Here is a 27758-nt window from a genome sequence, read left to right on the forward strand (position 1 = left end):
TGACGTCACAGAAGGGCCCGCGGAACCACGCCGTAACGCTGCCTGACTGATCGGGAAACACAGTTAGGTCTGCAGAGGAACCTGTGTACTACTTGCGAGCAAAGGACAACTACTCCCCAGGACCCACTAAGCGTATTGACGCTATTTACAGGACATTGAGACTGTGGCAGAGTCATCAATTATCCGGTATTTCACCTACCTGTAGGTGGAAAGGAGAGTGAAGCTCTGGTGGTTCCTGGTTGCAGACGCTGGTAACTGCCACTCTGTGGCTCTATGCTTGATTAAATCTACCTTGATGTACGCATAACCTTGAAACACCTTATATATAAACATAGTTTATTACATTTTTCACGATGTGTTGTGCGCTTTGTTTGTTTTTTTGTTACTAGATTCTAGGGTCTTGGGCTACCCTTTACACAGCAGCAGATGCTCATCTACATTGGTATATATTTATTTACCTTTTCCACATGGTGGGGTGTTTTTTGATTTAAATTGACATCACAATTAACACTTTGTATTAAGTATATATTTTAGTGCGCACGTATCTGTTTTCTCTATCTGTACACTTACCAGAACGCCCCTCCTACTGTCTCTGTATGTTCTTCCTATCAACCAATTATATTGTAAGCTCTTTGGAGCAGGGTCTCCTTTCCCTAAATGTTACTTTTATGTCTGAAGCACCTCTTCCCATTGTTTTATTTGTTATTTATGATTATCATGTGTGTTAGTGCTGTGAAGCGCTATGTACACTAATGGCACTATGTAAATAAAGCCATAGATACTTACCCTGTGTAAGCATTTGAGTGACAAGGTTTTCTTACTGAGAAACATTGTATACACTCTGCACATGGGAAAGGTTTCTCCCCTGTGTAAATGCTCTGGTGCCTGAGGACTGTCCTCCTATTACGGAACTGATTATGATGTAATCCCCTTTTATGAATTGTCTGGTGTGTGTTGAGGTGCCTCTCAGTGCTGAAATGTTTCCCAAATTCTGTACAATTAAAACGTTGCTCCCTTGTGTAAATCTACTGGTGTAACAAGAGGTCCCACTTTGTATAAAATGGTTTACCACACTCTGAACAAGCACATTATTTCCCCTGTGAGAATCATGTGGTGTGAGAGGTCATTCATCCAAGAACAGTTTTTCCTATACTCTGTCCATGTGAAAGGCCTCTCCCTGCATGAATTTGTTGGTTTCTGAAGAGATGACCCTTAACATTGAATTGTTTCCCACACTGAACAAGCAAATGGTTTCTCCACTGTAAATACTTGGGTGTGACAGGAGGTCACACTTTGTACTGAATTGTTTCCAACACCCTGAACTAGGGTTACACAATAACAAAAATACTTCCCACCATAAGAGTATTAAACAATTTTCAGCAATATATTAACACCCAATAGAAAGCAAAAAAGCAAAAGTCCTCAAAATGTTCAAGGTCATTTATTGTGAAACATATTTCTTATACAAATCAATTTCATTCTTAATAAAATGTTAAAAAGCAAATACATTTTAGTATATTTTAATTTTAAGAATAACAAATGTTTCAATGAAAATGTTACACTAACTACACCCACACTAAAGACCCCTTTCTTCACTATTTTATTTATTTATAAAATGTTTTACCAGGAAGTAATACATTGAGAGTTACCTCTCTTTTCGTGTATGTCCTGGGCAGAGTTAAGATGACAAATAATACATGGTTACAAATACAGTTACATAAGTGAACAGGGTATACATTATATACAAGACATTGCATGCAGAGTTAGAGATAATATATATTATAGGCGTATGTAACAGGTACAGACCAGATTAAAATGTGCGACAGCCTTAGTTTTGAAAGAACTTAAACTGGTGGTGGATGCGAGAGTCTCCGGTAGGTTGTTCCAGTTTTGGGGTGCACGGTAAGAAATTTTACAATTACCCCCTCGACCCCCCTTCTCCTGTACACATAAATAGGGCATGGGGAGGAGTGGGTTAATGGGCATGCGGAAGGAGGGGGCCAGGAGGCACAGTTGAGAGCTGAGAGAAATACAGGGGGAGGAGAGAAAGGGGTTGAGTCATGACAGAGGGGAAGTGGTTAATATGGAGGGGTGAGATTACCAGCAGGAGGATTCCTTATAGCTGCAGCATGTGAAAGTCACGGAGCTCCCAGACTCCTCCCACTCCACTGTTTTTACACTCTGTCCTCTCTCTGACACAGTCCCCACCCCCACGCCTCTCTGCCAGACCCAACCCCACTCTGCAGCTGCTGATAGGAATGCCATGGTAAGAAGTAATGGCAAGTATTGCATTACCGTCCATTTTTATTACTGCAGTATTACTATGCAACTGTTATATTGCCCAACCCTACTGTGAACAATCACATATTTTATCTCATGCCTGAATCCTCATGTGTGTAAGGAGGCTGATCCTCTTTCAAAAGCTTTCCCAACACTATCTACATGGAAATGGTTTCTCCCGTGTATGAATCCTGTGGTGTGTGAGGTGGCTCATTTGAGAAAAACTTTTCCCACACTCTGCACATGTGAATCATTTCTCTCCTGTATAATCCTCTGGTGTCTGAGGAGGTTGCTCTTAACATGTGAAGGGTTTCTCCCCTGTATGAATCCGCTCATGTTTGAGGAGCTCCGTCTTCTGAGAAAAGCTTTTACTACACTCTGCACGTGTGAATGGTTTCACTCCTGTATGAATCCGCTCATGGATGAGGAGATCTCTCTTCTGAGAAAAGCTTTTACTACACTGTGTACATGTAAATGGTTTCTCTCCTGTATGAGTTATATGGTGCCCGAGGAGGTAGCTCTTTGTACTGAATTGTTTCCCACATTCTGAACATGTGAATGGTTTTTCCCCTGTATGAATCCGCTCATGTTTGAGGAGATCAGTCTTCTGAGAAAAGCTTTTACCACACTGTGTACATGTGAATGGTTTCTCCCCTGTATGTATCCTCTGGTGTCTGAGGAGATGCTGCTTAACTGTGAATTGTTTCCCACACTCTGTACATGTGAATGGTTTCTCCCCTGTATGAATCCGCTCATGTTTGAGGAGCTCCGTCTTCTGAGAAAAGCTTTTACTACACTCTGCACATTTGAATGGTTTCACTCCTGTATGAATCCGCTCATGGATGAGGAGATCAGTCTTCTGAGAAAAGCTTTTACTACACTGTGTACATGTGAATGGTTTCTCTCCTGTATGAGTCATATGGTGTACGAGGAGATTCTGCTTAACTGTGAATTGTTTCCCACACTCTGTACATGTGAATGGTTTCTCCCCTGTATGAATCCGCTCATGGATGAGGAGATGTGTCTTCCGAGAAAAGCTTTTCCCACATTCTGAACATGTGAATGGTTTCTTTCCTGTATGAATCATCTGGTGTATGAGGAGACTCTGCTTAACTGTGAATTGTTTCCCACACTCTGTACATGTGAATGGTTTCTCTCCTGTATGAGTCATCTGGTGTCTGAAGAGGTTTTTCTTAATACTGAATTGTTTCCCACACTCTGTACATGTGAATGGTTTCTCCCCTGTATGAATCCGCTCATGGATGAGGAGATGTGTCTTCCGATAAAAGCTTTTCCCACATTCTGAACATGTGAATGGTTTCTTTCCTGTATGAATCATCTGGTGCATGAGGAGACTCTGCTTAACTGTGAATTGTTTCCCACACTCTGTACATGTGAATGGTTTCTCCCCTGAATGAATCCGCTCATGGATGCGGAGATCTCTCATCTGAGAAAAGCTTTTACTACACTCTGCACATGTGAATGGTTTCTCCCCTGTATGAACCCTCTGGTGAATGAGGAGGGTCCTCTTAGTACTTAACTGTTTCCCACACACTGTACAAGTAAAAGGAGTCACTGCTGTCTGAATCATCTGGTGTGGAAGAAGTTTCCCCTTCAGTGAGAAACTGCTCCCACCATCTGTATATGTAAAGGTTTGCTCTCTAGCGGGGACACAAAGGTGTGTGAGCAGGTCCCTGTCCAGTGAGAAGCTTTTGCCACACTGACAGAGAGAAGGCTGAGCACCGCGGCTTCTTCTCAGATCTCTCGCATACCTTTTGCTGGACCCATATTTAGAGTCCGTCTCTGCTGTGTGCTGTACAAGGTCTGTAAATTCAACATCATGTGGCACTGGTTCCTTGCACGTGGCTAAAATGTGGCAGGAATCATTGTTTTTTGGCACTTCTGGGCTGTGAGGAGTCAGACAGCTTCTGGATGTATCAGAGCTCAAGTTCTGTTCCTCATTCAGGCCGTTCTCTAACAGAAGTAAACAAAAAAGACAGAACAAATGTTTTCAATCTGTAAATCAAAATGCTGAAGAATTTATTTCACCAATACTTAATTAACAAAATATTCTCATCACCTAGGGTTTTAAACTTGTAGCACATGGACATCCAGTGGCCCCTAATGACTTTGGTGGTGGTCCCGAAGGCCTGAAATGTATTTGTAGCTCATTGATACATATATAATTTGTATTTATTACTGTATTCATTATTTAAGGATACATGCGCATCCTCCAAATAATTAACATTGAAAATGTCCATGAGAAGTAAAGTTAAGGAACTCCTGGTCTATCATATTAGTGCATTAATAATATCAACTAAACCAGACAGCAACCTATAGTGTAAAGATACTGTAGATGCCCATGTATGTATGTCTTTATTTATATAAGGCCCGCAGTGTACTCAGCGATTTACAGCAGAAACAATACAGTACAGGGAATTATAAAACAATAAGTGCAACAAACAAAATCAGATAATAGGAATGGAAATCCCTGCCCTGGAGAGCTTACAATCTAAGTGATGCAGCGACTACACTGCCCATGTAATCTTCTGCCATAAGACCCACAAACTAAACTGCTCCATTTTGTGTCATTTTTTTTCAGTCACAAATACTATGCATATAATTTCCCAAGCACGCGGCCTTGGTGTAATATTTGACTCCTCTCTTTCCTTCTCCTCTCACATTCAAAACAAAGAAAAAAAGGAGCACTGCAGAAAAGAAGAACTGGAGGCAAAAGTAGAATAAATAAAAGATTTATTGAGACACCCAGCTTAAGTTAAAAAAGAGAAACCTCCAACGCGTTTCTCGCCATGGGCGCTTTATCACAGAGTGGTTTCCTGAATCTAGAGAGTGTCACGTTATAGGCGCTCCCCGCCGGAAACACTGCCTACCTGTATCCCAGGTAAAAACTTCTCATGGGAACAAAACAGTCCGGGGAAAATGTAACCACGGAAAGAAGGCAGTATAACTGTGGGGGAGAAATCCAGCAAAAGGACACAATAAAGAATACAATAACAATAAACTTAAATAGACTCATAAGGACAATAAAAATTAAATGAAAAAGCATCAAATTTAAAAGTGGATAGGATGTGGAGAGAATAAAATTTAAATTAAATTAACTAACACCAAATAATATAAATATAATAAATGTAACCTCAACTACCAAGGCAAAGAACAATTTGAATCTTGATAAAGGGAATATACAGTTAGGTCCGGAAATAATTGGACACTGATACAAGTTTTATTATTTCGGCTGTGTACGAAAAGAAATTCAAGTTACAGTTAAATAATGAATATGGGCTTAAAGTGCAGTATATCAGCTTTAATTTGAGGGTGTTCACATCCAAATTGGAGGAAGGGTTTAGGAATTACATCTCTTTAATATGTAGCCCCCTCTTTTTCAAGGGACCAAAAGTAATTGGACAATTGACTCAAAAGCTGTTTCATGGACAGGTGTGGGCTATTCCTTCGTTATTTCATCATCAATTAAGCAGGTAAAAGGTCTGGAGTTGATTCCAGGTATGGCATTCGCATTTGGAAGCTGTTGCTGTGAACCCACAACATGCGGTCAAAGGAGCTTTCAATGCAAGTGAAAATGGGCATCCTTAGGCTGCAAAAAAAAAAATCCATCAGAGCGATAGCAGGAACATTAGGAGTGGCCAAATCAACAGTTTGGTATATTCTGAGAAGAAAAGAACGCACTGGTGAGCTCTGCAACACGGAAGACAACAGTGGTGGATGATCGTAGGATCCTTTCCATGGTAAAGAAAACCCCTTCACAACATCCAGCCAAGTGAAGAACTCTCTCCAGGAGCTAGGCATATCATTATCCAAGTCTACCATAAAGAGAAGACTTAACGAGAGCAAATACAGAGGGTTCACCACAAGGTGCAAACCATTCATAAGCCTAAAGAATAGAAAGGCCAGATTAGTCTTTGCCAAACAATATCTCAAAAAGCCAGCCCAGTTCTGGAACAGCATTCTTTGGACAGATGAAACTAAGATCAACCTGTACCAGAATGATGGGAAGAAAATAGTATGGAGAAGGCATGGAACGGCTCATGATCCGAAGCATACCACATCATCTGTAAAACACGGTGGAGGCATTGTGATGGCATGGGCATGCACGGCTTACAATGGCACTGGGTCACTAGTGTTTACTGATGATGTGACAGAAGACAGAAGCAGCCGGATGAATTCTGAAGTGTATAGGGATATATTGTCTGCTCAGATTCAGCCAAATTCAGCGAAGTTGATTGGACAGCGCTTCATTTTACAGATGTACAATGACCCAAAACATACTGCGAAAGAACCCAGGAGTTTTTAAAGGCAAAGAAGTGGAATATTCTGTAATGGCCGAGTCAATCACCTGATCTCAACCGGATCGAGCATGCATTTCACTTGCTGAAGACAAAACTTAAGGCAGAAAGACACACGAACAAACAACAACTGAAGACAGCTGCAGTAAAGCCCTGGCAAAGCATCACAAAGGAGGAAACCCAGCATTTTGTGATGTCCATGCGTTCCAGACTTCAAACAGTCATTGCATGCAAAGGATTCTTGACTAAGTATTAAAAATGAAGATTTTATTTATGATTTTGTTAATTTGTCAAATTACATTTGAGCCCCTGAAATAAGGGGACTGTGTATGAAAATGGTTGCAATTCCTAAACGTTTCATACGATATTTTTGTTCAACCCCTTGAATTAAAGCTGAAAGTCTGCACTTCTATTGCATCTCGGTTGTTTCATTTAAAATCCATTGTGGTGGCGTACAGAGCTAAAATTATGAAAATGGTGTCTGTGTCCAATTATTATCCGGACCTAACTGTACATAATGAATAAGATGTAAATAAATAAACCACACTGAGAAAATTGCCATATTAAGGATACAATACTACTCATCAAATGTGACTAGAGAGACACATATGTATCTCAATGATAGAAACAAATGTATATGAAACACACACAGTATTATATAACCTGAGAATGGGCAAAGGAATAATAAAGATTAGAGAAAATGTTTTAGGTCCCATTCTGTATTAATCCCAAAAGGGGATAGAGTATTAAGTGAGTGGGTCCAAAACATCTCACGCTGATTAAGCTGTTTAATTCTATCACCCCCTCATGTAGGAACAGGTATACATTCAATCCCCTCGTGTAGGAACAGGTATGGATTCAATCCCCTCGTGTAGGAACAGGTATAGATTCAATCCCCTCGTGTAGGAACAGGTATAGATTCAATCCCCTCGTGTAGGAACAGGTATAGATTCAATCCCCGCGTGTAGTTACAGGTATAGATTCAATCACCTCGTGTAGGAACAGGTATAGATTCAATCCCCACGTGTAGGAACAGGTATAGATTCAATCTCCTCGTATAGTGACAGGTATAGATTCAATCCCCTCGTGTAGGAACAGGTATAGATTCAATCCCCTCGTGTAGGGACAGGTATAGATTCAATCCCCTCTACAATGAATAAAAACTGGAATTGTGTGTGTTTTCTTACGGTGTAGAATATCAATAGAATTGATAGGATTGGCATAGCAACAAATACAACATTTACCACATTTGAAAAAAATAAATAAACATGTATTAAATTTGATTCATGAACACGGTCTGACCTGGAGGTAAATAAACTAGGCGAAAGAGTTTGCCAAGGATTTAGCCTTTCTAAATGCAAATTTTGGTCCTTGTTCAATAGGCTCTAAGGTCTTCCTCCAAGGAGAGCACTTCCCAATGTTTCTGGATGATTGAGTGGATTGGATCTATGCCGTGTAATAAACAACGGATTGGATCCTTCGGGAGTGCCCTGGTCTCTCCTTGATTTAAACCCCCTGCCTAGAACCAGCTGAACCATAAGACAGTAACTCAGCATGAGTACAGAGTTTGGCATTCATGTAAGACTCCTCTATATCCCTGTTCTGCAGCCCCTGACAGAAAATATGTTTGCCAATTCGGTGGCCTGTTGATGAAAAGAATCCTCGTTAGAGCAAAGCCGCCTTAGGCGGAGGAATTGGCCCTTGGGTATACCCCGGATGAGTGATCCGAGGTTAATTGCTATCCGCTTTAAGAAAGGTATTCCTGGAATTTTGTTTCCTATAAATGTCAGTATGGATTTCTCCTGTAACGTCAATAAATAAAGTGATATCTAAATAATTAGTATGGTGTTCATAAGTAAAGTTAAGATTCAACATAAGGAATTAAGAGTATTAATGAAAGTGTCCAGTGAATGTGAATCCCCTTCCCAAATCATAATCAGGTCATCAATATAACGCTTGTAAAAAATAATATTATGCCGAAAAGGATTAGAATCACCAAAAATAAATGTGGATTCCCAGAGACCCATAAAAAGATTAGCATACTCTTTTTGAGGGGTTAGTTTTATGGGTTTGCTCTATCGTTTTGATGTTATCTGTGAGCTCCTTGATTAGCTTTTGGCGGGCTTTTTTCCTGTGGGACGTGATGGAAATGAATTTCCCTCTAATGGTTGCCTTATGGGCTTCCCATAGGATTGCTGGGGAGGAGACGGATCCTGAGTGAAAAAAGAAGTAATCCCTAAGAGCGGATCTGATCTCCCTTTCTATCTCAGGATGGTTGAGTAATGAGTCATTTAACCTCCACGAGTAATTTGTTGTTTTTTCAAAGGGGGTTGATAAAGACAGGGTGATCGGGCATGGTCAGACCATGTAATTGGTCCTATGTCAGAGCTGATAGTTGCCGCCAACACCTTTTTAGTGGCCAAAAAGTGGTCTATTCGAGAGTAAGTCTGGTGAGGTGCTGAGTAAAAAGTATAGTCTCTCTGGCCCTGATGCTGGGATCTCCACACGTCTACCAGTGAGAACTCGCTCAGAATTCCTCTGAACCTTTTCCCTATGATCTGGGAGTGGGTTGTACGAGGAGGTCCCATTGTGGTCGATCTGTCCTCGGTGGGGTTTAAGACCATGTTTAGGTCTCCTCCCACTATCATCGATGACAGATATCCTGGGTCGACGCCCTCGAGGACAGTTTGTAGAAATTCCGTTTGGTTCTCGTTTGGGGCGTACACATTAATCAGAGCGATTGCTGAGCCCGCTAGGGAGCCATATACCACTAGAAATCTACCCTCTGGGTCCGCTGTTGTTTTGACGTGATTGAATGGGGTGCCTTGTCTGATTAGGATAGCCACTCCCCTTTTCTTACTACTGAATGATGCGAAAAAACACATTGGGAACACTTTTTTAAATACATTTGGAGGGTCTTGGGATGTGAAGTGGGTCTCCTGTAGGAATACGATGTCTCCCCCTGACATTTTCATGTCTTGGAGGGCCAATCTCCTTTTTCTGTTATTCTGGAGGCCTTTTACGTTGAGGGAGGTTAACTTAATCATGGTTGGGCTAGCCATTTGGACTTTTTTTTTAGATAGAACCGTACGGCCTCTCCTTTCCCACTGGAGAGGTCGTGATCCGGTAGGCCCGAGCCTAGTTTATGTTTCAGCAAACATGGAGGGTGGGTGCCTTTTTGTTCAGGGCAGATATTTTGGGCCAAGGAGCAGGGGTGTGGGCGGGAATAGAGGAGGGTGAAGCAAAGATCTGCTGGGACAGGGTCAGCAGATAAAGAAAAGTAGTAATGAGGTCTACCATAGACCTTAACAAAATATTGCCAGTCCTAAGGGCGACCGGCATTTGGGCTAAAGGGCCCTTCAGGGGTGATTCCGGCCTCGTCAGCCGTTGGACGTCAGAAGGGTCCAGACCCTCTACTAAATTTACTTAACACTCTTTCCCCTTTCTCGTATGTTACCGTCTAGTTTCTTTAACAGAGTCTCTTAGTCAGGGAGGGGGGGACTGGGGTTAGGTAGGCGTGGGGGGGTTGGGACGGGAGTGGGGTATCTGGAGCCCTTGTTCTACTACTGTTTCTACTGCGGGGCGTGTAATGTAGGAATCATTATTCACCAGTGGGGCAATATTTGCATTAGGAGCTAAGTATGGCAACCTGGCTTCTGGAATGATCATATTTGATCCATTGGTTAGTTCAGCAGTTCTAACTAACTCTGGTAGCACTCTCCGGGGCAGAGGATGTGCATAGCTACTAGTAAACTACCTTGTTTAATGGATCCCTTTAGGAGGGGAGGTGGAAAGGGGGGAGGGAGGTGGAAAGGGGGGTGGGGGTGAGGGGGAAAGAGGGGAGGGAAGGAGGGAGGGAGGAAGGGGGGGGAGGGGGGCCTCAGTCACATTTCAAACATTTCAGACCTCGTGTCATACATATAATGTGCAGCTCTGCGCTGTTGATGTTTTTTTTTGTTTTTTTTCCCCCAAACATTTTTATTGGGTAAATAAACAGTTACATATTATGCAAGTATCATTGTTTACATCCCAATACATTACACCCTTTTCAAGTTTTTGAGGAATAAGGGCAAAGCAGGTTGCCCAAAAGGAGCGCTTCCCAGAGAGGGGGAAGCTTAGTTAGTTCCAAAGTGGGGGGAAAGATGTCAAAGAACGTGGGAGGGGGGGGGGGGGGGAGGGGGAGGAGAGGAGGTGTATTTTCTCCTGGGCGGCCTGCCTCCCAGATATTAGGGCTGATAGTCTTCCGCGGGAGGATTCCTCCTTCGACCGGAGGGGGGGGGGGGGTGGATCCTTCCCTATAGTGTCACCCAGGGTTCCCAAACCCTGTCAAATGGTTTAGTTTTTTGCTTTAGGTAGGCTGTGAGCTTTTCCATAAGCATCACTTCGTTAATTCTTTTTTTAATCATTCCCTTAGTGGGGGGGGGCTACCTTCTTCCAGGAGGACGCTACTTCACATCTCGCCGCTTGAGAATAAAGGAGATTAATTTCCTAGTTGGTCGACCAATTTCCTCAGTTGGTCTGGCCAGTAGGTAGGTCAGTGGCTCAATAGGTAGCTCGAGGCCTGTGACCTCTTTTATTAAATTTTGGACCGTAGTCCAGTATTTCTTAATTTCTGGACATGTCCACCATATATGGGCCATGTCTCCCCTTTGACCACAGCCTCTCCAACACAGATCCGATGCCAGAGGGTAGATTTGTTTTAATCTCACTGGCGTGAGATACCAATAGAAGAGTATCTTATAAATGTTTTCCTTTGTGGTGGTGCATATAGATGTCCCAGAGGCCGCTTACCAAATTTCTTCCCAATCTTCCTCCTCTATAGTTATATTCAGGTCAGCAGCCCATTTAAGCATATAATCATGTTTAGGAGGCCCTTCCCCTGTTTCCATTTCCGAGTAAATCTTGGAGATAAGTCCCCTTTGGTCTGAGTCAGGCTTGCATAATCTCTCGAATCTAGTGGGAAAGGGGAACTCCGGGCTTGGGGAAATTTTTTGGGCAAAGTGTCTTATTTGGAGGTACTTAAACGCATCCAAATCCGGGATCTTATATTTTGCTTTTAGGTCTCGGTAGCTTAAGAGGTTTCCTAGACTCAGTATGTTCATCAATGTCTTTATCCCTTTTGACTTTAATTGGTCGAACTGTTTAGATGCACAGCCCGGGGGGAATTTGGGATTATCGAATATTGGCGTAAATTGTGAGCCAGTGGAGGAGAGCCTATATTTGAGCTTAGTTTTTAGCCAGACTTCCCACGTATGTCTTGCCGTTCTTAACTTAAATTTTTGCGGTGGCATATCTCCTCTTTCCATACTCCATAGGCATGCTGGCAGAGAAGGCATTTTAGCATAGTGTGTTTCTATTTGGAGCCAGCATCTTTGGGTCGGGTCCGCATTCCATAGCACTGCTTGTTTTAACTGAGCCGTCTGGTAATATTTCTGGATGTCCGGGACCCCCATGCCCCCTCTCCCCCGTGGTGACAATAGGACTGAGCGGGCTACTCTGGGTCTTTTGCCTTGCCAAATGAAATGGAACATCCTGTTTTGGATGTTTTTGAGCTCTGAGCCGGGGACATGGACCGGGAGGGTTTGAAAAAAGTATAGTAATCGCAGAAGTATGTTCATTTTTAAAGATATCATCCTTCCGATCCATGATATCTGATAGTCTTCCCATTTGCTCAAATCCTTTTTGATTTTGTCAAAGAGAGCTGGGTAGTTATATTGATATAGTGACTGGTAATCCCTTGATACATTCACACCCAGGTATTTGATGTATGAAGGGCTCCATTTATACGCAAAATTTATTTTAATTAGTTTCACTTCTGGCTCTGTGAGACTGAGATTTAGGGCCTCAGATTTATCACTGTTGATTTTGTATCCCGATATACCCCCAAAGCCCTCGAGTTCCCTTTGGAGGTTAGGAAGGGAAGTTTGGGGCTTAGTTAGCGTCAGGATAATATCATCAGCGAATAGGGAAATTTTGTAATTTGTTTTTCCAATCTCTATGCCCTGGATATTTATGTTGTTTCGAATTTTAGCCGCCAGAGGTTCTATGGTGAGAGCAAAGAGGGGGGGGACAAGGGGCACCCCTGTCTTGTACCATTTCTTATTTGGAATCTCTCTGAATTCCCTCCTGGTAATCTAACAATTGCTGATGGGTTCTGGTACAGTGCTTGGACTCCTTCTAAATATGTATCTTTGAAACCGAATTTCTCCAACGTTTTGGTAAGGAAAAGCCAATCAATTCTATCAAATGCCTTCTCTGCATCTAAGCGTAGTAACATTGCCTTGGATTTTGTAAGATGGACATGCTCAATAATGTCAAAGATCTTTCGGGTATTATCTGAGGCCTGACGCCCTGAGATAAACCCTACTTGGTCAATGTGTATTAATCTTGGCAGGATAGGGTTCAGCCTATTCGCCAAGATTTTGCTATATAATTTCAGGTCATTATTTAGGAGCGAGATGGGTCTGTAGCTCTCACATTGTGTCGGGTCTTTCCCTTCTTTGTGGATAATGGCCAGGTTTGCTAAGGACATTGACGCGGGGATAGGGTTCCCTTCCAGGAATGAATTGAACAGATCTAGCAGGTGTTTAGTCAAGATTGGAAGAAACCTTTTATAATAGGCATTGGAGAAGCCGTCCGGGCCTGGTGCTTTGGCTATTTTGGAGGACTTCACCGCGGATATCAATTCTTCTTTAGTGATTTTGGAATTGAGGTGGGAATTTTCTTCCTCTGTCAGTCTGGGGAGATCACAGTCAGCTAGGTAGCTAGAGATTGCTTCAGTCCTTGCCGACTCTGAGGCCCCCTTCTGAGTCTTCAAATTATAAAGTTTGGTGTAGAATTTCGTAAATTCGTCCGCTATTTTCTTCTCATTGTACAGTACCTCACCAGACCCACTCCTGATCGCCGTGATCTGGGATCGTTTTTGTATGCCTCTTAATTTAGTGGCTAAAAGTCTATCGGCCTTGTTACCCTTGTCGTAATACCTTTGGTTTGTCCACTTGAGGGCTTTTTCCACACTTTCCAATTGGATGTTTTTTAGCTCATTTCTGGTGGCGGTCAGAGCTTTATAGATTCTTTTAGACAGATTAGTTTTATGTTGCTGTTCCAAATTAGTTATTTTCTCTGTCAGGTCTTTTACTATTTTTATCTTAATTTTCTTCTTATGGGAGGCAATTGAGATAAAATTACCTCCGATTGCTGCCTTATGGGCTTCCCATAGTATAGCGGGCGATGAGACTGTGCCACAGTTGTTAATAAAGTACTCCTTAAGGGCTTTTTTGATCTTCATCTCCACCTCTGGGCAGTTTAATAATGTATCATTTAGTTTCCAGTTGTAGGAAAAAGTTTTTACGAAGGGGACCGTTAGGGTTAAAGTGATAGGTGCATGGTCTGACCAGGTTGTCGGTCCTATATCTGAGCTCGTGGAAGCCTCTAGCACATTCCTGGACCCTAAGAAATAATCGATACGTTAATAGGTCTGGTGAGGTACCGAGAAGAATGTGAAGTCTCTCTGGCCTCGGTGCTGGGTTCTCCATATGTCCATTAGGGAAAATTCCTTAAGAATTTCTCTGAATCTCTTCCCTTTACTCAGAGACTGGGGCGTGTGTGGTCGGCCTGGGGCAAATGATTTGTCCTCTGTTGGGTTTAGGACCATATTCAGGTCCCCCCTACTATCATAGGGGACAGATACTCTGGGTCTAGGTCCTCTAATACTTTTTTCAGGAATACTGTCTGGTTTTCATTTGGGGCGTATAGGTTGACCAAAGCGATCGCCGTGCCTGAAAGTGTTCCGTGCACCACAAGAAATCTACCCTCTGGATCTACTATTGTTTTTGTTAGATTGAATGGGGTTCCTTGGCGGATTAAAATCGCAACTCCCCTTTGTTTTACTACTAAACGAGGAATAAAACCCCAAGGGAAATGCATTTTGAAATGTTTTGGGCGGATCTTGAGATGTAAAGTGCGTCTCCTGAAGGAAAATATTGTCTCCTCCAGACCTCTTCATTTCTTGAAGAGCTAATCTTCTTTTCCTATTATTTTGGAGGCCTTTTACATTAAGTGATACCAATTTAATCGCAGATTGGCTAGCCATGGAATCTATTTGTCTTCTTTTTTTTTTTTTTTTGAGGCGGTGTGTAGGTCGAGTATGCCTGGGCGGGGAAGGAGGGGGTTCAGGAGATCCCTGGGGAGGGGGGGGAGGTGAAGGATGGGAGAGAACCCTCTGGGACAGTACCAGTAGGGGGAAAAGAAGAGAAGAGAAAAGGTCTGTTTGTGACCTTAAAAACTTAAAACCGGTTTCACTAACAACCGGCTTCGTGGGCTTAAGGCCCTTAGGAGGTATGTCCGGTAACGACAACAGGTACAGAGGGGCGGGCAGAGACCCTATAGTAGTTGAAACGAAGCGCTTTTCCTATGCTCCAGTATCGTAGACCACGGGTGGGGCGGGTGGGGAGGAATAGCGGAGTGCAAGACCTTGATGCTCTAGGAGTAGCTTTGGAGTTAGCACATAGAGCACACATGCCAGGGAACCCCGGCGAAAATGTCCCACTCATCCTTCAGCTTATTTTGTAGGATCAATATCTAAGGATGTACAATCGCTGTTGATGTGTTTTAAACAATTTGACAACCAGTGAAAATATCTTCAACCTTCCCTTGCGTAATAGTTTCATCTGAGTGCTTTTTCCGCTAATGTACCATATAGGTGGAGTTATAGGCAGGCTTGCTAGCAGGGGTATGAAATGGGAAGGGGAGGGATGGAGGGGGAAGGGGTAGGTTGGAAAAAGGGAAGGGAGGGGAGAGGGGAGAGAAGGGGGGGGAGAGAGAAGGGGGGGAGGGAGAGGGAGGGGGGGAAGAGGGAGGAGGGGGAGGAAGGGGGGGGGAGGGAGAGGAAGGGGGAGGGAGAGGGAGGGGAAGGGGGGGAGGGAGAGGGAGGAGGGGAGGGAGAGGGGGGGAGGGTATGCCAAAATCACATTTCAAACATTTCAAATCTTTTATCATACATATAGTGTGCAATTCTGCGCTGTTGGTGACCTTCCCTTGCATAATAGATTCATCTGAGTGATTTTTCCGCTAGTGTGACATATGGGTGGTATTATAGGCAGCCTTGTTAAAAGGGGTGTGAAAGGGGAAAGGGAGGGGTAAGTTGGAGGGGGGGGGGAGGGGGAGGGTGGGTAGGCCAAAGTCACATTTCAGACCTTTCAGTATACATTTCAATGTGCAATCTTGCAATATTAATGGGTTTTAAACATTCTAGCAGTCAGTGAGCGCATCATTATCAGTCCCTCTGCGCACTGATCTCAGATTGTAGGGGGGGGGAGTGCATGATAGGGGGTAAGCGTGGAGGAGGGGGGGGGGGGTGTGTGGCTGGGTAGGGAGGGGGAATGGGGCGGCATTTGAAATATAACAGCTTAACATTCTACTTACACACTCCGGAACATGAACTATAACTTATAACTTGAGTCACCTAGTCCGACCAGAGCGGCCTGGCTGCCCCTGGTAGCGGGCGGCTCAGCGACCGAGGCTCCAGTCCTCTGTAGCTTTAAGAGTCGGCGAGTTCCATGTGACTCGGGGTCCTACGACCCGTTAACGAACAAGCTGGGCACTGGTGACAAACCGGGAGTCCCCCCTCCCATGGATCGTGGCATCGCTTCGAGAAGCTGAGACAACCGGGGGGAGGAGGGGCGGAAACCCACAACTGTGTACAAAACATTGATAACAGCCAGAACAAAACTTAGACAAATCCAGCTGGAGGATGTAGAAAAGGCCCTCAAATGGACCAACCAACAATACTATGACAAGGGTAACAAGGCACATAGACTCTTGGCCAGCAAATTGAGAGGGGTACAAAAAAGATCCAAAATTATGGCGATCAAGAGCAGGTCTGGTGAGATACAACATACTGTAGTGACAGCAAAATAGCAGCTGAATTTACAAAATTCTATACTGAACTCTATAATCTAAGATCTAAAAATGGCCGTCCTGAACCGATAGCATCTGAACTAATAGCGCAATATTTAGACAAATTTCAACTCCCCACATTAACGGAGGAGGAGAACACAGTTCTCAATGCTGAGATCTCAAAAGAGGAACTGGAAGAGGCGGTCAAGTCACTAAAAATCACTAAGTCTCCTGGCCCTGACGGTTTCACCAATGTCTATTACAAGAGATTTCTGCCCACACTATCCACGCATCTCTTAAAAACATTCAACCACTTTATGGAAGGGAACCAAATCCCCCCATCAATGTCCCTGGCCAGCCTGGCTATTACACATAAGGAAGGCAGGGACCGATGCAATGTGGAAGCTACCACCCAATCTCCCTTCTCAACTGTGACCTTAAATTATATAGCAAAATACTTGCAAATAGGTTAAACCCCATCTTACCGAGATTAATAAATATTGACCAAGTAGGATTTGTCGCGGCAGGCAAAGCCTCAGACAACACTCGGAAGATAATCGATATTATTGAGCATGTCCACCTCACCGGGACCAAAGCATTACTGTTGAGTCTAAACGCAGAGAAGGCGTTCGATAGAATAGATTGGCTATTCCTGGACCATGCTATGCGCAAATTTGGCTTTAAAGACGCATATCTAGAAGGGGTCCGTAGACTATACCAAAACCAGTCAGCAGCGGTAAAAATTACCAGGGGGCAGTAACCAGAGATTCGAGATCACGAATGGAACTCGGCAGGGATGCCCTCTATCCCCTCTCCTCTGTGCACTAACCACAAAACCCCTGGCATCAGCAATAAGAGCCAATAGAGACATCAAAGGAATAGAAATTGGACACAGGCAGCACAAAATATCACTATTCGCAGACGATGTCATCCTAACCCTTACCCAACCCCAAACCTCTCTACCCAACCTCCAAAAAGAACTTCAGGATTTTGGAAGAATATCGGGGTATAAAATTAACAATGACAAATCGGAAGCCCTGAATTTGAGCCTGCCAGAGCCGAAACTCCTCAAACTAAACTTTAATTACCGTTGGAGCTCCTCGAGTATCAAATATCTGGGAGTCAAGATAGCGAGGACCTACCAATCCCTATATCAACAGAATTACCCGGCCCTGTTTCGGAAAATCAAACAGGATCTAGATAAATGGGGTGGATATCAGATATCATGGATCGGGAGGATGATCTCGGTTAAAATGAATATACTCCCTAGATTGTTATATTACTTCCAGACTCTCCAGGTCCACATCCCTGGCTCAGAATTAAAGAATATTCAAAAGCTAATCTTCCACTTTATTTGGCAGGGTAAAAAACCCAGAGTTACCAGGACAGTTATTTTGGCCTCAAGGGGGAAAGGAGGACTTGGCGTTCCAGACATCATAAGATACTATGAAGCCGTCCAACTGCGGCAGGTAGTAGTCTGGAACGCCAACCCAAACCAATACTGCTGGCTAGACATAGAAATGTACTATGCCGGGACGCCTTCACTGCCGGCTTGCCTTTGGTCCCTGAGCAGGGAAGACATGCAGAATAGTACTGTCACGATAGCTTATGACAGGCTGTAATTTACACCAAAACTATATATATAAATATATATATATATCTGGGTTTGAACTGGGACGAGACTTAGATATGATAAAATATAATTTATTCCTTGATAAAGGTGAACACAACAGATTATACAAATAACAGCAAAATATAGACACTTACTTAAAGATGGCAATGATGACACAGTCCCTTCTGGACTGGCAGATCATACAGCAATACCTGCATCATTCCAAGACCTTGCATAAAGACACAGGCCTGATGACATGCAGACATGAAGACATTACATGAAGACAATGGGTAAAAGGGTGGCTCTGACTTATATATCATTTTAACCCTTCTGTCCCAGCTACGGCGCCGTGCCGTCTAGCAAAAGTCCCTTTGAAGCTTTTGAAGCTCAGTTTGGACTTCCAGGGTCCAGTGTGAAATGTTACACTTACTCTGGTTAGTTCCTTTGGTCAGTTGGGCCAAGCATAAGCAATTAGCAATTTAGCCTTTGATGACCAGGCGATGTAAATTCTAGCATTCCTGCTCATTATCCTAGCAGGGGGTTGCAGTTTCTCAGAACTCAACCAAAATTTCATATTTACTGCAAATCACTCCCTAGCTTGAGTTCAGTAATACATACAGGCAGGTGAGACATATTATTACATTCCGTCACACCTGACGCTCGCAGAGAGACCACCCCTGAGAACTGATGCTGGCTACCTACCTGCAGCCTCCCCTCACTCCGCTTCTCCCTAGCTAATCCTAACCTGGATCCTAGGGACACCTGAGTGAGGCCATCTCCCTGACACTGTCTCCCCATTACCGGGGATGAGCTCAGGGTTGCTGGTGCAGATGCACCCACTTTCGCTCCTGGCTGGCAGGTAATCCGGGGGTGGTCTAACTTTGCCACAACCCCGGACACCTCCAGCCCATAGCAAGGCTGCAACAGTGGGGCTCTTAACTGAGAGTCCCCTTGCTGCTCCACCAGGGTAATGGGGACGTCTAGCTGCCCTACAAGCTGCCCGTCCTTCCCGTCCCTCCCCTGGTACCCTTTTGTCCTGCCACCCCCTGGTCACCCCTATAGTGAAACAACAGGTTACAGTCATAGGGAAACATAAGTCAGAGTCAGTCTGCGACTTGGTCTGGCTTACCTTGCTGGTCCCCGCAGAGACCGCCTGCCTTCGTTGGTCCCAATTGCAGGGGGACTGGAGCAGCCGCCGCCGGCCCCATCTGGGCTGGGCAGCACCGGGCCGCTGCCGCAACAGCGCCCGGGTTGGGTACAGGTAAAACGGTGCCAGGGTCCCAGGTCTTTGTGGAGGAACACAGCTCCATGCAAACTTGGTAAAATAACCCCCTCCCGCAAACCCTGTCCCTCCCCCCAAATAAAACTGCCGCCGGCAGGATGCCGGAGTGGCGGCTTCTTCTCTGCCGCCGCCGCTGGTTCTCCGCCGGGATCAGGTGGATGGCCGCTGCTCTCTGCTGCTGTTGCTGGTGCAGACCGTCCAGGTTCTCCAGGAGACGTCCCGAGGAGGGTTGTCCCCCCGGCTGGGCGGGAGCCATCAGAGGATGCCGCTAACTGGGTCATCTTTTCCGCAGCTCTTGAGCGTTGGCCCTGAGGGGCTTCTTCGCCTGACCGCGCACGGTCAGGGCACTGGGCATTATTGTGGCCCATTTGTTGGCAGTGCCGCAGCAGCTGCCGGTGCTTCTCCGCCACCGGTGGACTAACCCCAGCAAGGGGCAACGGAGTCCAGAGGGGAGTTGCTGGAGTGTCGTGCTCATTCCAGAGCTTCTCCGCCGCCGGTGGACTAACCCCAGCAAGGGGCAACGGAGTCCAGAGCGGAGATGCTTGAGCGCCGGGCTCTGGGAGGAGATAAGCGGGTCGGTGCGGTACCGACGCCAGGAACAGGGTCCACTTCGCCGGGAACCACATCTTGCCCAACGCACACACCAGTGCTAGCTCTTTCAGGGAAAATGGACGGGCCACTGCAACGGCCGTTACCTCTCCTGGTGCAAGACTTCCGTGGTTTCCAAGACCACCCGCTCCCTCCACAAGTCTCTGCCGTCCCGGAGCTGGGTCCCTTCCCTGTTCTCCAGGAGGTGTGATGGTTACAGCAGCTGCGAATCTTTGCTCAGCCTGCTGGGTTTCATGCTCACCGATTGCTGTCTCTCTCTCAGCCTTGCTGGCTGCTGGTCCCCGCGCCGACTTGATGCACTCCTCCGGTCTCGGTGCCCGGCTCCAGTCAGACGGATGGCCGGCACTTTGGTTCTGGAGGCAATGCTTCTCACAAGTAGGGAACAGTGAGGAGGTGCCATATCTTGTGTTTATATGTTGTACACTGTTTGTTCAATATCTTTAGTCCCAGGAACTTGCAATTACCATCAAGTTCCCACTGGATCACAGTACCCCGCAGAATACTGTAATCCAGGTCAAGTTCAGTCCCGCCAGCTGCCACCAGTTAATTACAAGCCTGTCACGATAGCTTATGACAGGCTGTAATTTACACCAAAACTATATATATAAATATGAAATATGAAAATTAATAGAGATATTAATATCTGGCATTTAGTAACGGTTACATGTACAATGTTTAGCCTCAAAAAGATGGGCTACATCCCACGGATACACATATGTAGTTCTTAGCAGGTTCAGCCAAGGACATCTCATAGTATTCTTATATTTAATAAGGTTACTCATTCTGCTTCCCTTGTAAGTGTGAAATAACAAACACTTAACCATTCCTTGTGCCTGCCTCCCGCATAAACAATTAGGGCAGTTACCTTTTGCTGCTTCCTGGGTCTCGCATAGCAATACCCCTTTGAAGCAGGGCTAAATTCTAGCAAGATGTCCTATTTAGCATCCAGCTGGCCCATTCACACCTTCCTTTTGATATGCACTTCCAGAGAGGAAGCTTGCATATCAAACGTGAATAGACTCATGAGTCACCGCATTTGGTTCTGGGCATATTAAAAACTGCAATAAGTCACTTTATCAAAAATATATGTCCCTCTTATGACAAAGTTATATTTTTAATATGTGGGTACTTGGGGGGTTCCCCTGAGCTGCACCCCAAGACTCAGGGGCTGGCTGCAAACAGGTATTAACATACTGTACACTAAAAAACCATTCTGCTTTTCACATTCAACTTCAATTAAGCCCTTTGAAGTCCAGATTTCCTGAAAAGACACAATACAGTGGAATTTTCTTAAACTGTAGCTTATTAACCCCTTATGACCCAGTGTGTGTGTTATGCAGACACTGATCCAGCAACAATACCTTTATACAGGGGAATAAGCATTTTCATGTTATAACAAGGGTTAAATCACATTTGTTAGAGGGGGGCCCTTCGGGGGGTAACCCCGTTAATCCCGGGCCAAACCCTCACGATCGTCACAAGTACATTCAAATTGGGCCCTATGAGACTCACATGGGAGACATGGGCGAAATGCAAACTCAAATTCAAGCTCACAGGATCTAATTCTCAACTCACTCCAATCCACCAAAATCCAAAATTCCACCTGGCTGTGAGCCTAGGCAATTCGATCAATTTAAAACAAAAAACATCAGAGTGGTTGCTGACCTCCTGAGTCTTGGACAGTTCTTGAGCTATCAAAACATACAAACCAAATATGAAATAGTAGGGTTGAACGTGTTCAAATACCTACAAATTCGACACTTTGTTCAAACATTATCCCCAACGTTGGAATTTCCCCCTCTCACTGGGTTCGAGCGGCTCTGTAGAGAAACGGGCCACCAGAAAGGTCTCATAACGCAAATTTGCGCAGAATTGGAGAGGGCCGTAGAAGCCCCCACACACGACTAAATGCTACATTGGGCAGCAGAATTGAACATAGTTATAGACCGAGAGGATTGGGAAAGTATTTGGGAAACAGCCTCAGGAACTTCCATATGTACCACAATCAAAGAAAATATATACAAAATACTGTTTCGCTGGTATCTTACCCCAGTTACAATGAATAAAATCGATTCCCTGGCGTCCGATTTATGCTGGAGAGGCTGCGGTCAAAAGGGGGACATGGCCCATACTTGGTGGACATGTCCGGAAATTCAGAAATACTGGGAAACTATACAAAAATTAATTGAAGAGGTCACAGACCTCACTATCCCTATTGACCCGTTGACCTACCTGCTGGCCAAGCCCTTAAGAAACTTTGGACCGACCAACAGGTAAATTAATCTCCTTCATTCTCACAGCGGCTAGATGTGCGGTGGCGGCCACCTGGAAGAAGGTGTCTCCCCCCTCTAAACAAAAGGTAAAAAAATAGGGTGCAAGAGGTGATGGAAATTGAGAAATTGTCAGTTTGAACCGATCCACTGTCTCCTTCAATAAGACATGGGACCCATGGCTGACCCAAATGGCACCCCAACGTTGTCACACTATATAAGATAAGAAGAAAAATAGCCTAAAGGCCCTAGCAATAGAGACTGAGGAGAAGGGAAGCAACGCCCCCCCCCTCACCTCCCTCCCCCCCCTTACCTCCCTCTCCCCCCCTCACCTCCCTCCCCGCCTTTCTTTTCTGTTTCAACACTCGCGCTCCCCGCGTAGCCCCTGGAGGGCCAGGGAAACGTTGAGTCTTTCCCTTTCCTTCTGTTTTTATTTTTTCCTCTCTCTTTTCCCTGACGAACATTGATAAAAAGGAGGAAAATCTGTATTAGGCCGCAATAATGTATGTGACTGGAACGCTGTGAAATGTTTAAATCTATCTATATATTTCTGAAAGCATTGTATGTGTCCCTGTCTGTACTGTCCCTAGCGGCAATCAGATTGGTCCCTTGGCCCGCACACCTCTCATTGGCCTGAGGCGGAGTGACGGGCCAAAGGTCACACACACACACACACGTATAACCCGGAGGGTGGGGCTCACAGTGTTAGCAGCACATCTCCTGGTCTCTTACCCGCCGGTCACGGAGGCTCCGCCGCTTCCTCCCGAACATCAACCTGAAATCCAACTCATCACAGCCGCAGTGCGCAGCGCTCATCGGGACCCGCGCGCACCTCCTCCTCTCCCCGGGTCTCCCGTGCTTTTTCCTCCCCCCACCCCCCTCGGCGCCGCTACAGTCAGCGGGGGAGCGGAGCGAGCGCCCGGGACACAGCGAGGGATTCTCACCTCACCACGGCTCTCACCACCCATAGGCCACTCCCTCACCTGGCGCTCTCCCTCACCCGCTCACCCCCTTGCCCCCCCACACAGAGCACGCACTCTGCGCGGCTCTCCCCTCACACTGGCCACTCCCTGTCCCCGAGGGCGCTCCTCCGGCTGTCTCCGCCTCTCCCCGCGAAAGGCACAGCACCTCCTCACCGGAGCGTCTCAGCCTCTCCGCTGAGGAGCCCGAGGTGGAGGAGGAGGGCGGCCGGTACCCGGACGAAGAGGAGCGCGGCCGTGTGCAAGGTGAATACACGCAGGGGAATGGGTTATTTAACGCGTCCCTGACTCCCCCTGCCCCCCATACCCTCCCTGCCCTTTGCCCCTCCCTGCCCTTTGCCCCCCCGCCCCTTCCTGGCCTTCGCCCCCCTGCCCCTCCCTGCCCTTTGCCCCCCTGCCCCTCCCTGCCTTTTGCCCCCCTGCCCCTCATTGCCCTTTGCCCCGCTGCCCTTTGCCCTCCACGCCCCTTGGCCCCCCCCATCCCTTCCACGCCCCTCCCCCCCCCGCCCTTCCACTCCATGCCCCCTACCCTTCCACGCCCGGGCAACGCCGGGTATATCAGCTAGTGCATAATAAAAAACTTTGAAACAAAAAAAAAAAGATTAGCATACGACGGGGCAAAGGAGGTACCCATAGCCGTACCCCGTGTCTGCAAGTAAAACTGTGACTCAAATAAAAAATAATTGTGAAAAATGTGATGGAATCTATAAGAAAAGTGCGAAGTGAAATAGATAATGACGACTGAAGGGAAAATTGAGAAGCCTGAATACCCTGGTCATGATCAATGGAGTTTAACGACATAACGTCCATCGTAACCCATCTATAGTTCTTATGCCATTTAACAGCTTTTATAGCACACTAGCTGATATACCCGGCGTTGCCCGGGCGTGGAAGGGCAGGGGGCATGGAGTGGAAGGGCGGGTGGGGGGGTGGAGGGGCGTGGAAGGGCAGAGGGGGGGGGCAAGGGGCGTGGAGGGCAAAGGGCAGGGAGGGGCAGGGGGGCAAAGGGCAGGGAGGGGCGGGGGGCAAAGGGCAGGGAGGGGCGGGGGGGGCAAAGGGCAGGGAGGGGCAAAGGGCAGGGAGGGGCGGGGGGGCAAAGGGCAGGGAGGGGCAGGGGGGCAGGAAGGGCCACGGGAGCAAAGGGCAGGGAGGGTAGGGGGGCAAAGGGCAGGGGGAGTCAGGGACATGTTAAATAACCCATTCCCCTGCGTGTACTCACCTTGCACACGGCCGCGCTCCTCTTCGTCCGGGTACCGGCCGCCCTCCTCCTCCACCTCGGGCTCCTCAGCGGAGAGGCTGAGACGCTCCGGTGAGGAGGTGCTGTGCCTTTCGCGGGGAGAGGCGGAGACAGCCGGAGGAGCGCCCTCGGGGACAGGGAGTGGCCTGTGTGAGGGGAGAGCCGCGCAGAGTGCGTGCTCTGTGTGTGTGGGTGGGGGGGCGGGGGGGTGAGCGGGTGAGGGAGAGCGCCAGGTGAGGGAGTGGCCTATAGGTGGTGAGAGCCGTGGTGAGGTGAGAGTCTCCCGCTGTGTCCCGGGCGCTCGCTCCGCTCCCCCGCTGACTGTAGCGGCGCCGGGGGGGTAGGGGGAGGAAAAAGCGCGGGAGACCTGGGAAGAGGAGGAGGTGCGTGTGGGTCCTGATGAGCGCCGCGCACTGCGGCTGTGATGAGTTGGATTTCAGGTTGATGTTCGGGGAGGAAGCGGCGGAGCCTCCGGGACCGGCGGGTAAGAGACCAGGAGATGTGCTGCTAACACTGTGAGCCCCACCCCCCGGGTTATACGTGTGTGTGTGTGTGTGTGTGTGTGTGTTGGACCTTTGGCCCGTCACTCCGCCTCAGGCCAATGAGGTGTGCGGGGGCGGGCGGGCCAAGGGACCAATCTGATTGCCGCTAGGGACAGTACAGACAGGGACACATACAATGCTTTCAGAAATATATAGATAGATAACAGATATGTAGAGTCTCTCAAAAAGGATGGTAAACAAGAAAAGGAAAAGCTCTTGTAAAGAAATGTATGACTAGCCCTTCTGGCAGAAAATAACAGAGTTGGAGATATATTATCTTCTTACCTGCTGATGGTCATGTGATAGAAAACGAAAAAGGCGCTCCAAGGAGGAGGTGATGACAATATATGTGCTAAATAATCTTAACTTAATAAAGTGAAAAACGTGATAAATACTGTGACTTAGTCCCAGGATATTAGGCAGCTTTCTGCCCGATTTAGGTCAGAAAGTGCAGGAATAGTGCAAAAGGATCCATCCCACAGCTTCACATTTACTCAGGCTGGTGGATGGAAAGTCCAGGCCACAGTTTACAATGGGTCTAGTTCTCCCTCACCTGCTCTCCTAATTACAGAAACAGGTATATATGGCAGCTAGCTGTGCTGCTTCATTCTCTCTACTGGAGGCTGGGGGCACGCTGCTCCCCTGTATCCAGTTGGGGGAAGACGCCCCCATCATGACTTTCACTGTCCGGAAGAATTGCCTGGACTCTTGGGACGCTGTTCCCATCTATCAGTTAAGCTATGCCTAAAGACTAGATATTATTGTGTATCTAGTGACCCTAAATGAGAGGGTATTGTTTAAGCTGGGGAAACAGGTTAGTTGGCCCAGCAACCTTTAGAGAGGCTGATACTACTGTACAGTTAGATCCCTAAAAAGGGATAGGTGTTACTTTTATGGTTTCTTTTGTTTCTTAAAGTGACGGTGTTTGAAATGTTTAGTGTCACTTATTTATTATTTATTTATAAAACATTTTACCAGGAAGTAATGCATTGAGAGTTACCTCTCGTTTTCAAGTATGTCCTGGGCATAGAGTTAAGACACTAATATGAGTAAACCGCTGGAGGTTAATGGCTGAGTGCTTCCAAAATGTATCTATTGAATCTGCAATCCCCTACTGGGATGAAATAAAACAGGCAGAAGCCTGGAGTTACGCACTATACTGCTACCTCTTATTCTTGTGTTTTTTCTAAATAAACCCTAGAAGACTGTGTCGGTAAGAGCCCAGACAGACGTCAGCGCTACGCAAGGGTGGCGTTTGTCACTTATGGTGGAGAATGTGGGTTGACACTAAAAAGTCCGTGGGTTTGCAAATAAATGTGGGTGTTTAAAATGTCCGCCCAGCTAAAGAAAAGTAGAAACTGTAAGTAAAGTCTGTCCTACTGTATATGACTGACAGTTCTGCAAATAGCATCGCCACTGTAGACCAGAATCACTGGGAACTGATTGGAGCGAGACAGCGATAAAATAAACATGTAAGTTTATTTCTTTTCTGACTAACACACACACAGTAAAACAAATAACATGGGATAAAAACACAGCAATCACATGAACAAAATACCAGGTCACACAGGTAGCAGCTCGTTCCTCAGGATTAGATCTTCACAGGATTCAACAACACAGGAATGAGGGTTTCAGGCATCTTTATAGACAGGGGTCCCTATACTGTACCTAAGTGGTGTGTGTGCAGCGCACAGCCAAGAAAGGGATGAGGAGTACTTGAGCACCATAAATTCATCACTGTTTATCTCCCTATACTGTACCTAACCTTCGCTCAATTCCATTGGTGGGAGAATATTTTCCGCCTATCAAAACCTGCCAGGTAACGTGAGAAATGGGCATAAGGCCAGCCCAGGTAACTCTGAGCATGCTCAGTGAGCAGCTTGGTAGTACTGCTTAGTAAAAAGGGGCCACTCGTTTCTGGGGACACAAAGTCTGGGGTTGAAACATATGGCCTGGTTGTAGTATTGTCAGATAGCTGAGGAACTCACACTTCAGCTGTTTTAACAGACCCTTGCTATCTCCGGACTGCATACTAAATAGGATGGCTCTGTGGCTTTGTCCTTCTTAGGTCCGGTAGCCAGCGGGGGTCCCCTTTGAACCCCAGGCAGAACAAAGCCATCCCTTACCCTCCCCTGAATACATTAGCATATCAGAAGGGAACATAAAGCCAGCTTTGGCTTACATTTATAACACATAGAAAAGCATTGCTTCTTTTAAAACTCTAACTTCTGCCCTTCTAAATATTGTAACAACTATGTGGGTATGCCTGCCGGCTATGTTTAAAAAAATCAACCCGCTAGTATATATACATTTTAAGGGACAAAAAACGTTTGGCAAGGGAAACACAGGATTATTACATACAAATTTTGTTAACCCCTTCCGTCCCAAGATGATTTAGGGGACACACCGTTAAGAACGCATTGCAGCTGGGAGATTCAGCTGCATTCTGGGACAAATAAAGATGGTGAAGGGGAATGCAAGTTATTACACACAGTTTACACATTAACCCCTTCAGTCCCAACATTATTTAGGGGCTCGATCGTCACAAGAATACACAGGGAAAAGTATTGACGCAATAGCACCTCTAGAGGTCAGGGTGAAGAATACACCAGAGTGCAAAAATGGAGGAAAAAAACGGGATTCATGTGTCACGTGTGACCACACAAAGTGATGTCCTTTCAGGAATGAGTGTCTGAGTACCCAGTGTGTCGCCGCAGAGCAATATGAGAG

The 27758-nt window shown here is 46.1% G+C and overlaps 1 protein-coding gene across 2 annotated transcripts in view; it reads right to left on the bottom strand.

Annotated features, from left to right (window-relative positions):
* Window positions 1-1425: 1425 nt before the first annotated feature.
* The window catches only part of LOC142488437 (uncharacterized), a 156325-nt gene continuing 129992 nt past the window's right edge, over window positions 1426-27758 (bottom strand). For both annotated transcript variants that reach the window (XM_075588952.1, XM_075588951.1), the window contains one exon: window positions 1426-4254. In XM_075588952.1, the coding sequence (XP_075445067.1) occupies window positions 2576-4254 (1679 nt within the window). In that variant the 3' untranslated portion in view covers window positions 1426-2575. The remainder of the gene's footprint in view (window positions 4255-27758) is intronic.

The sequence above is a fragment of the Ascaphus truei genome, chromosome 2 (assembly GCF_040206685.1).
Source record: "Ascaphus truei isolate aAscTru1 chromosome 2, aAscTru1.hap1, whole genome shotgun sequence".
Lineage (NCBI taxonomy): Eukaryota > Metazoa > Chordata > Amphibia > Anura > Ascaphidae > Ascaphus > Ascaphus truei.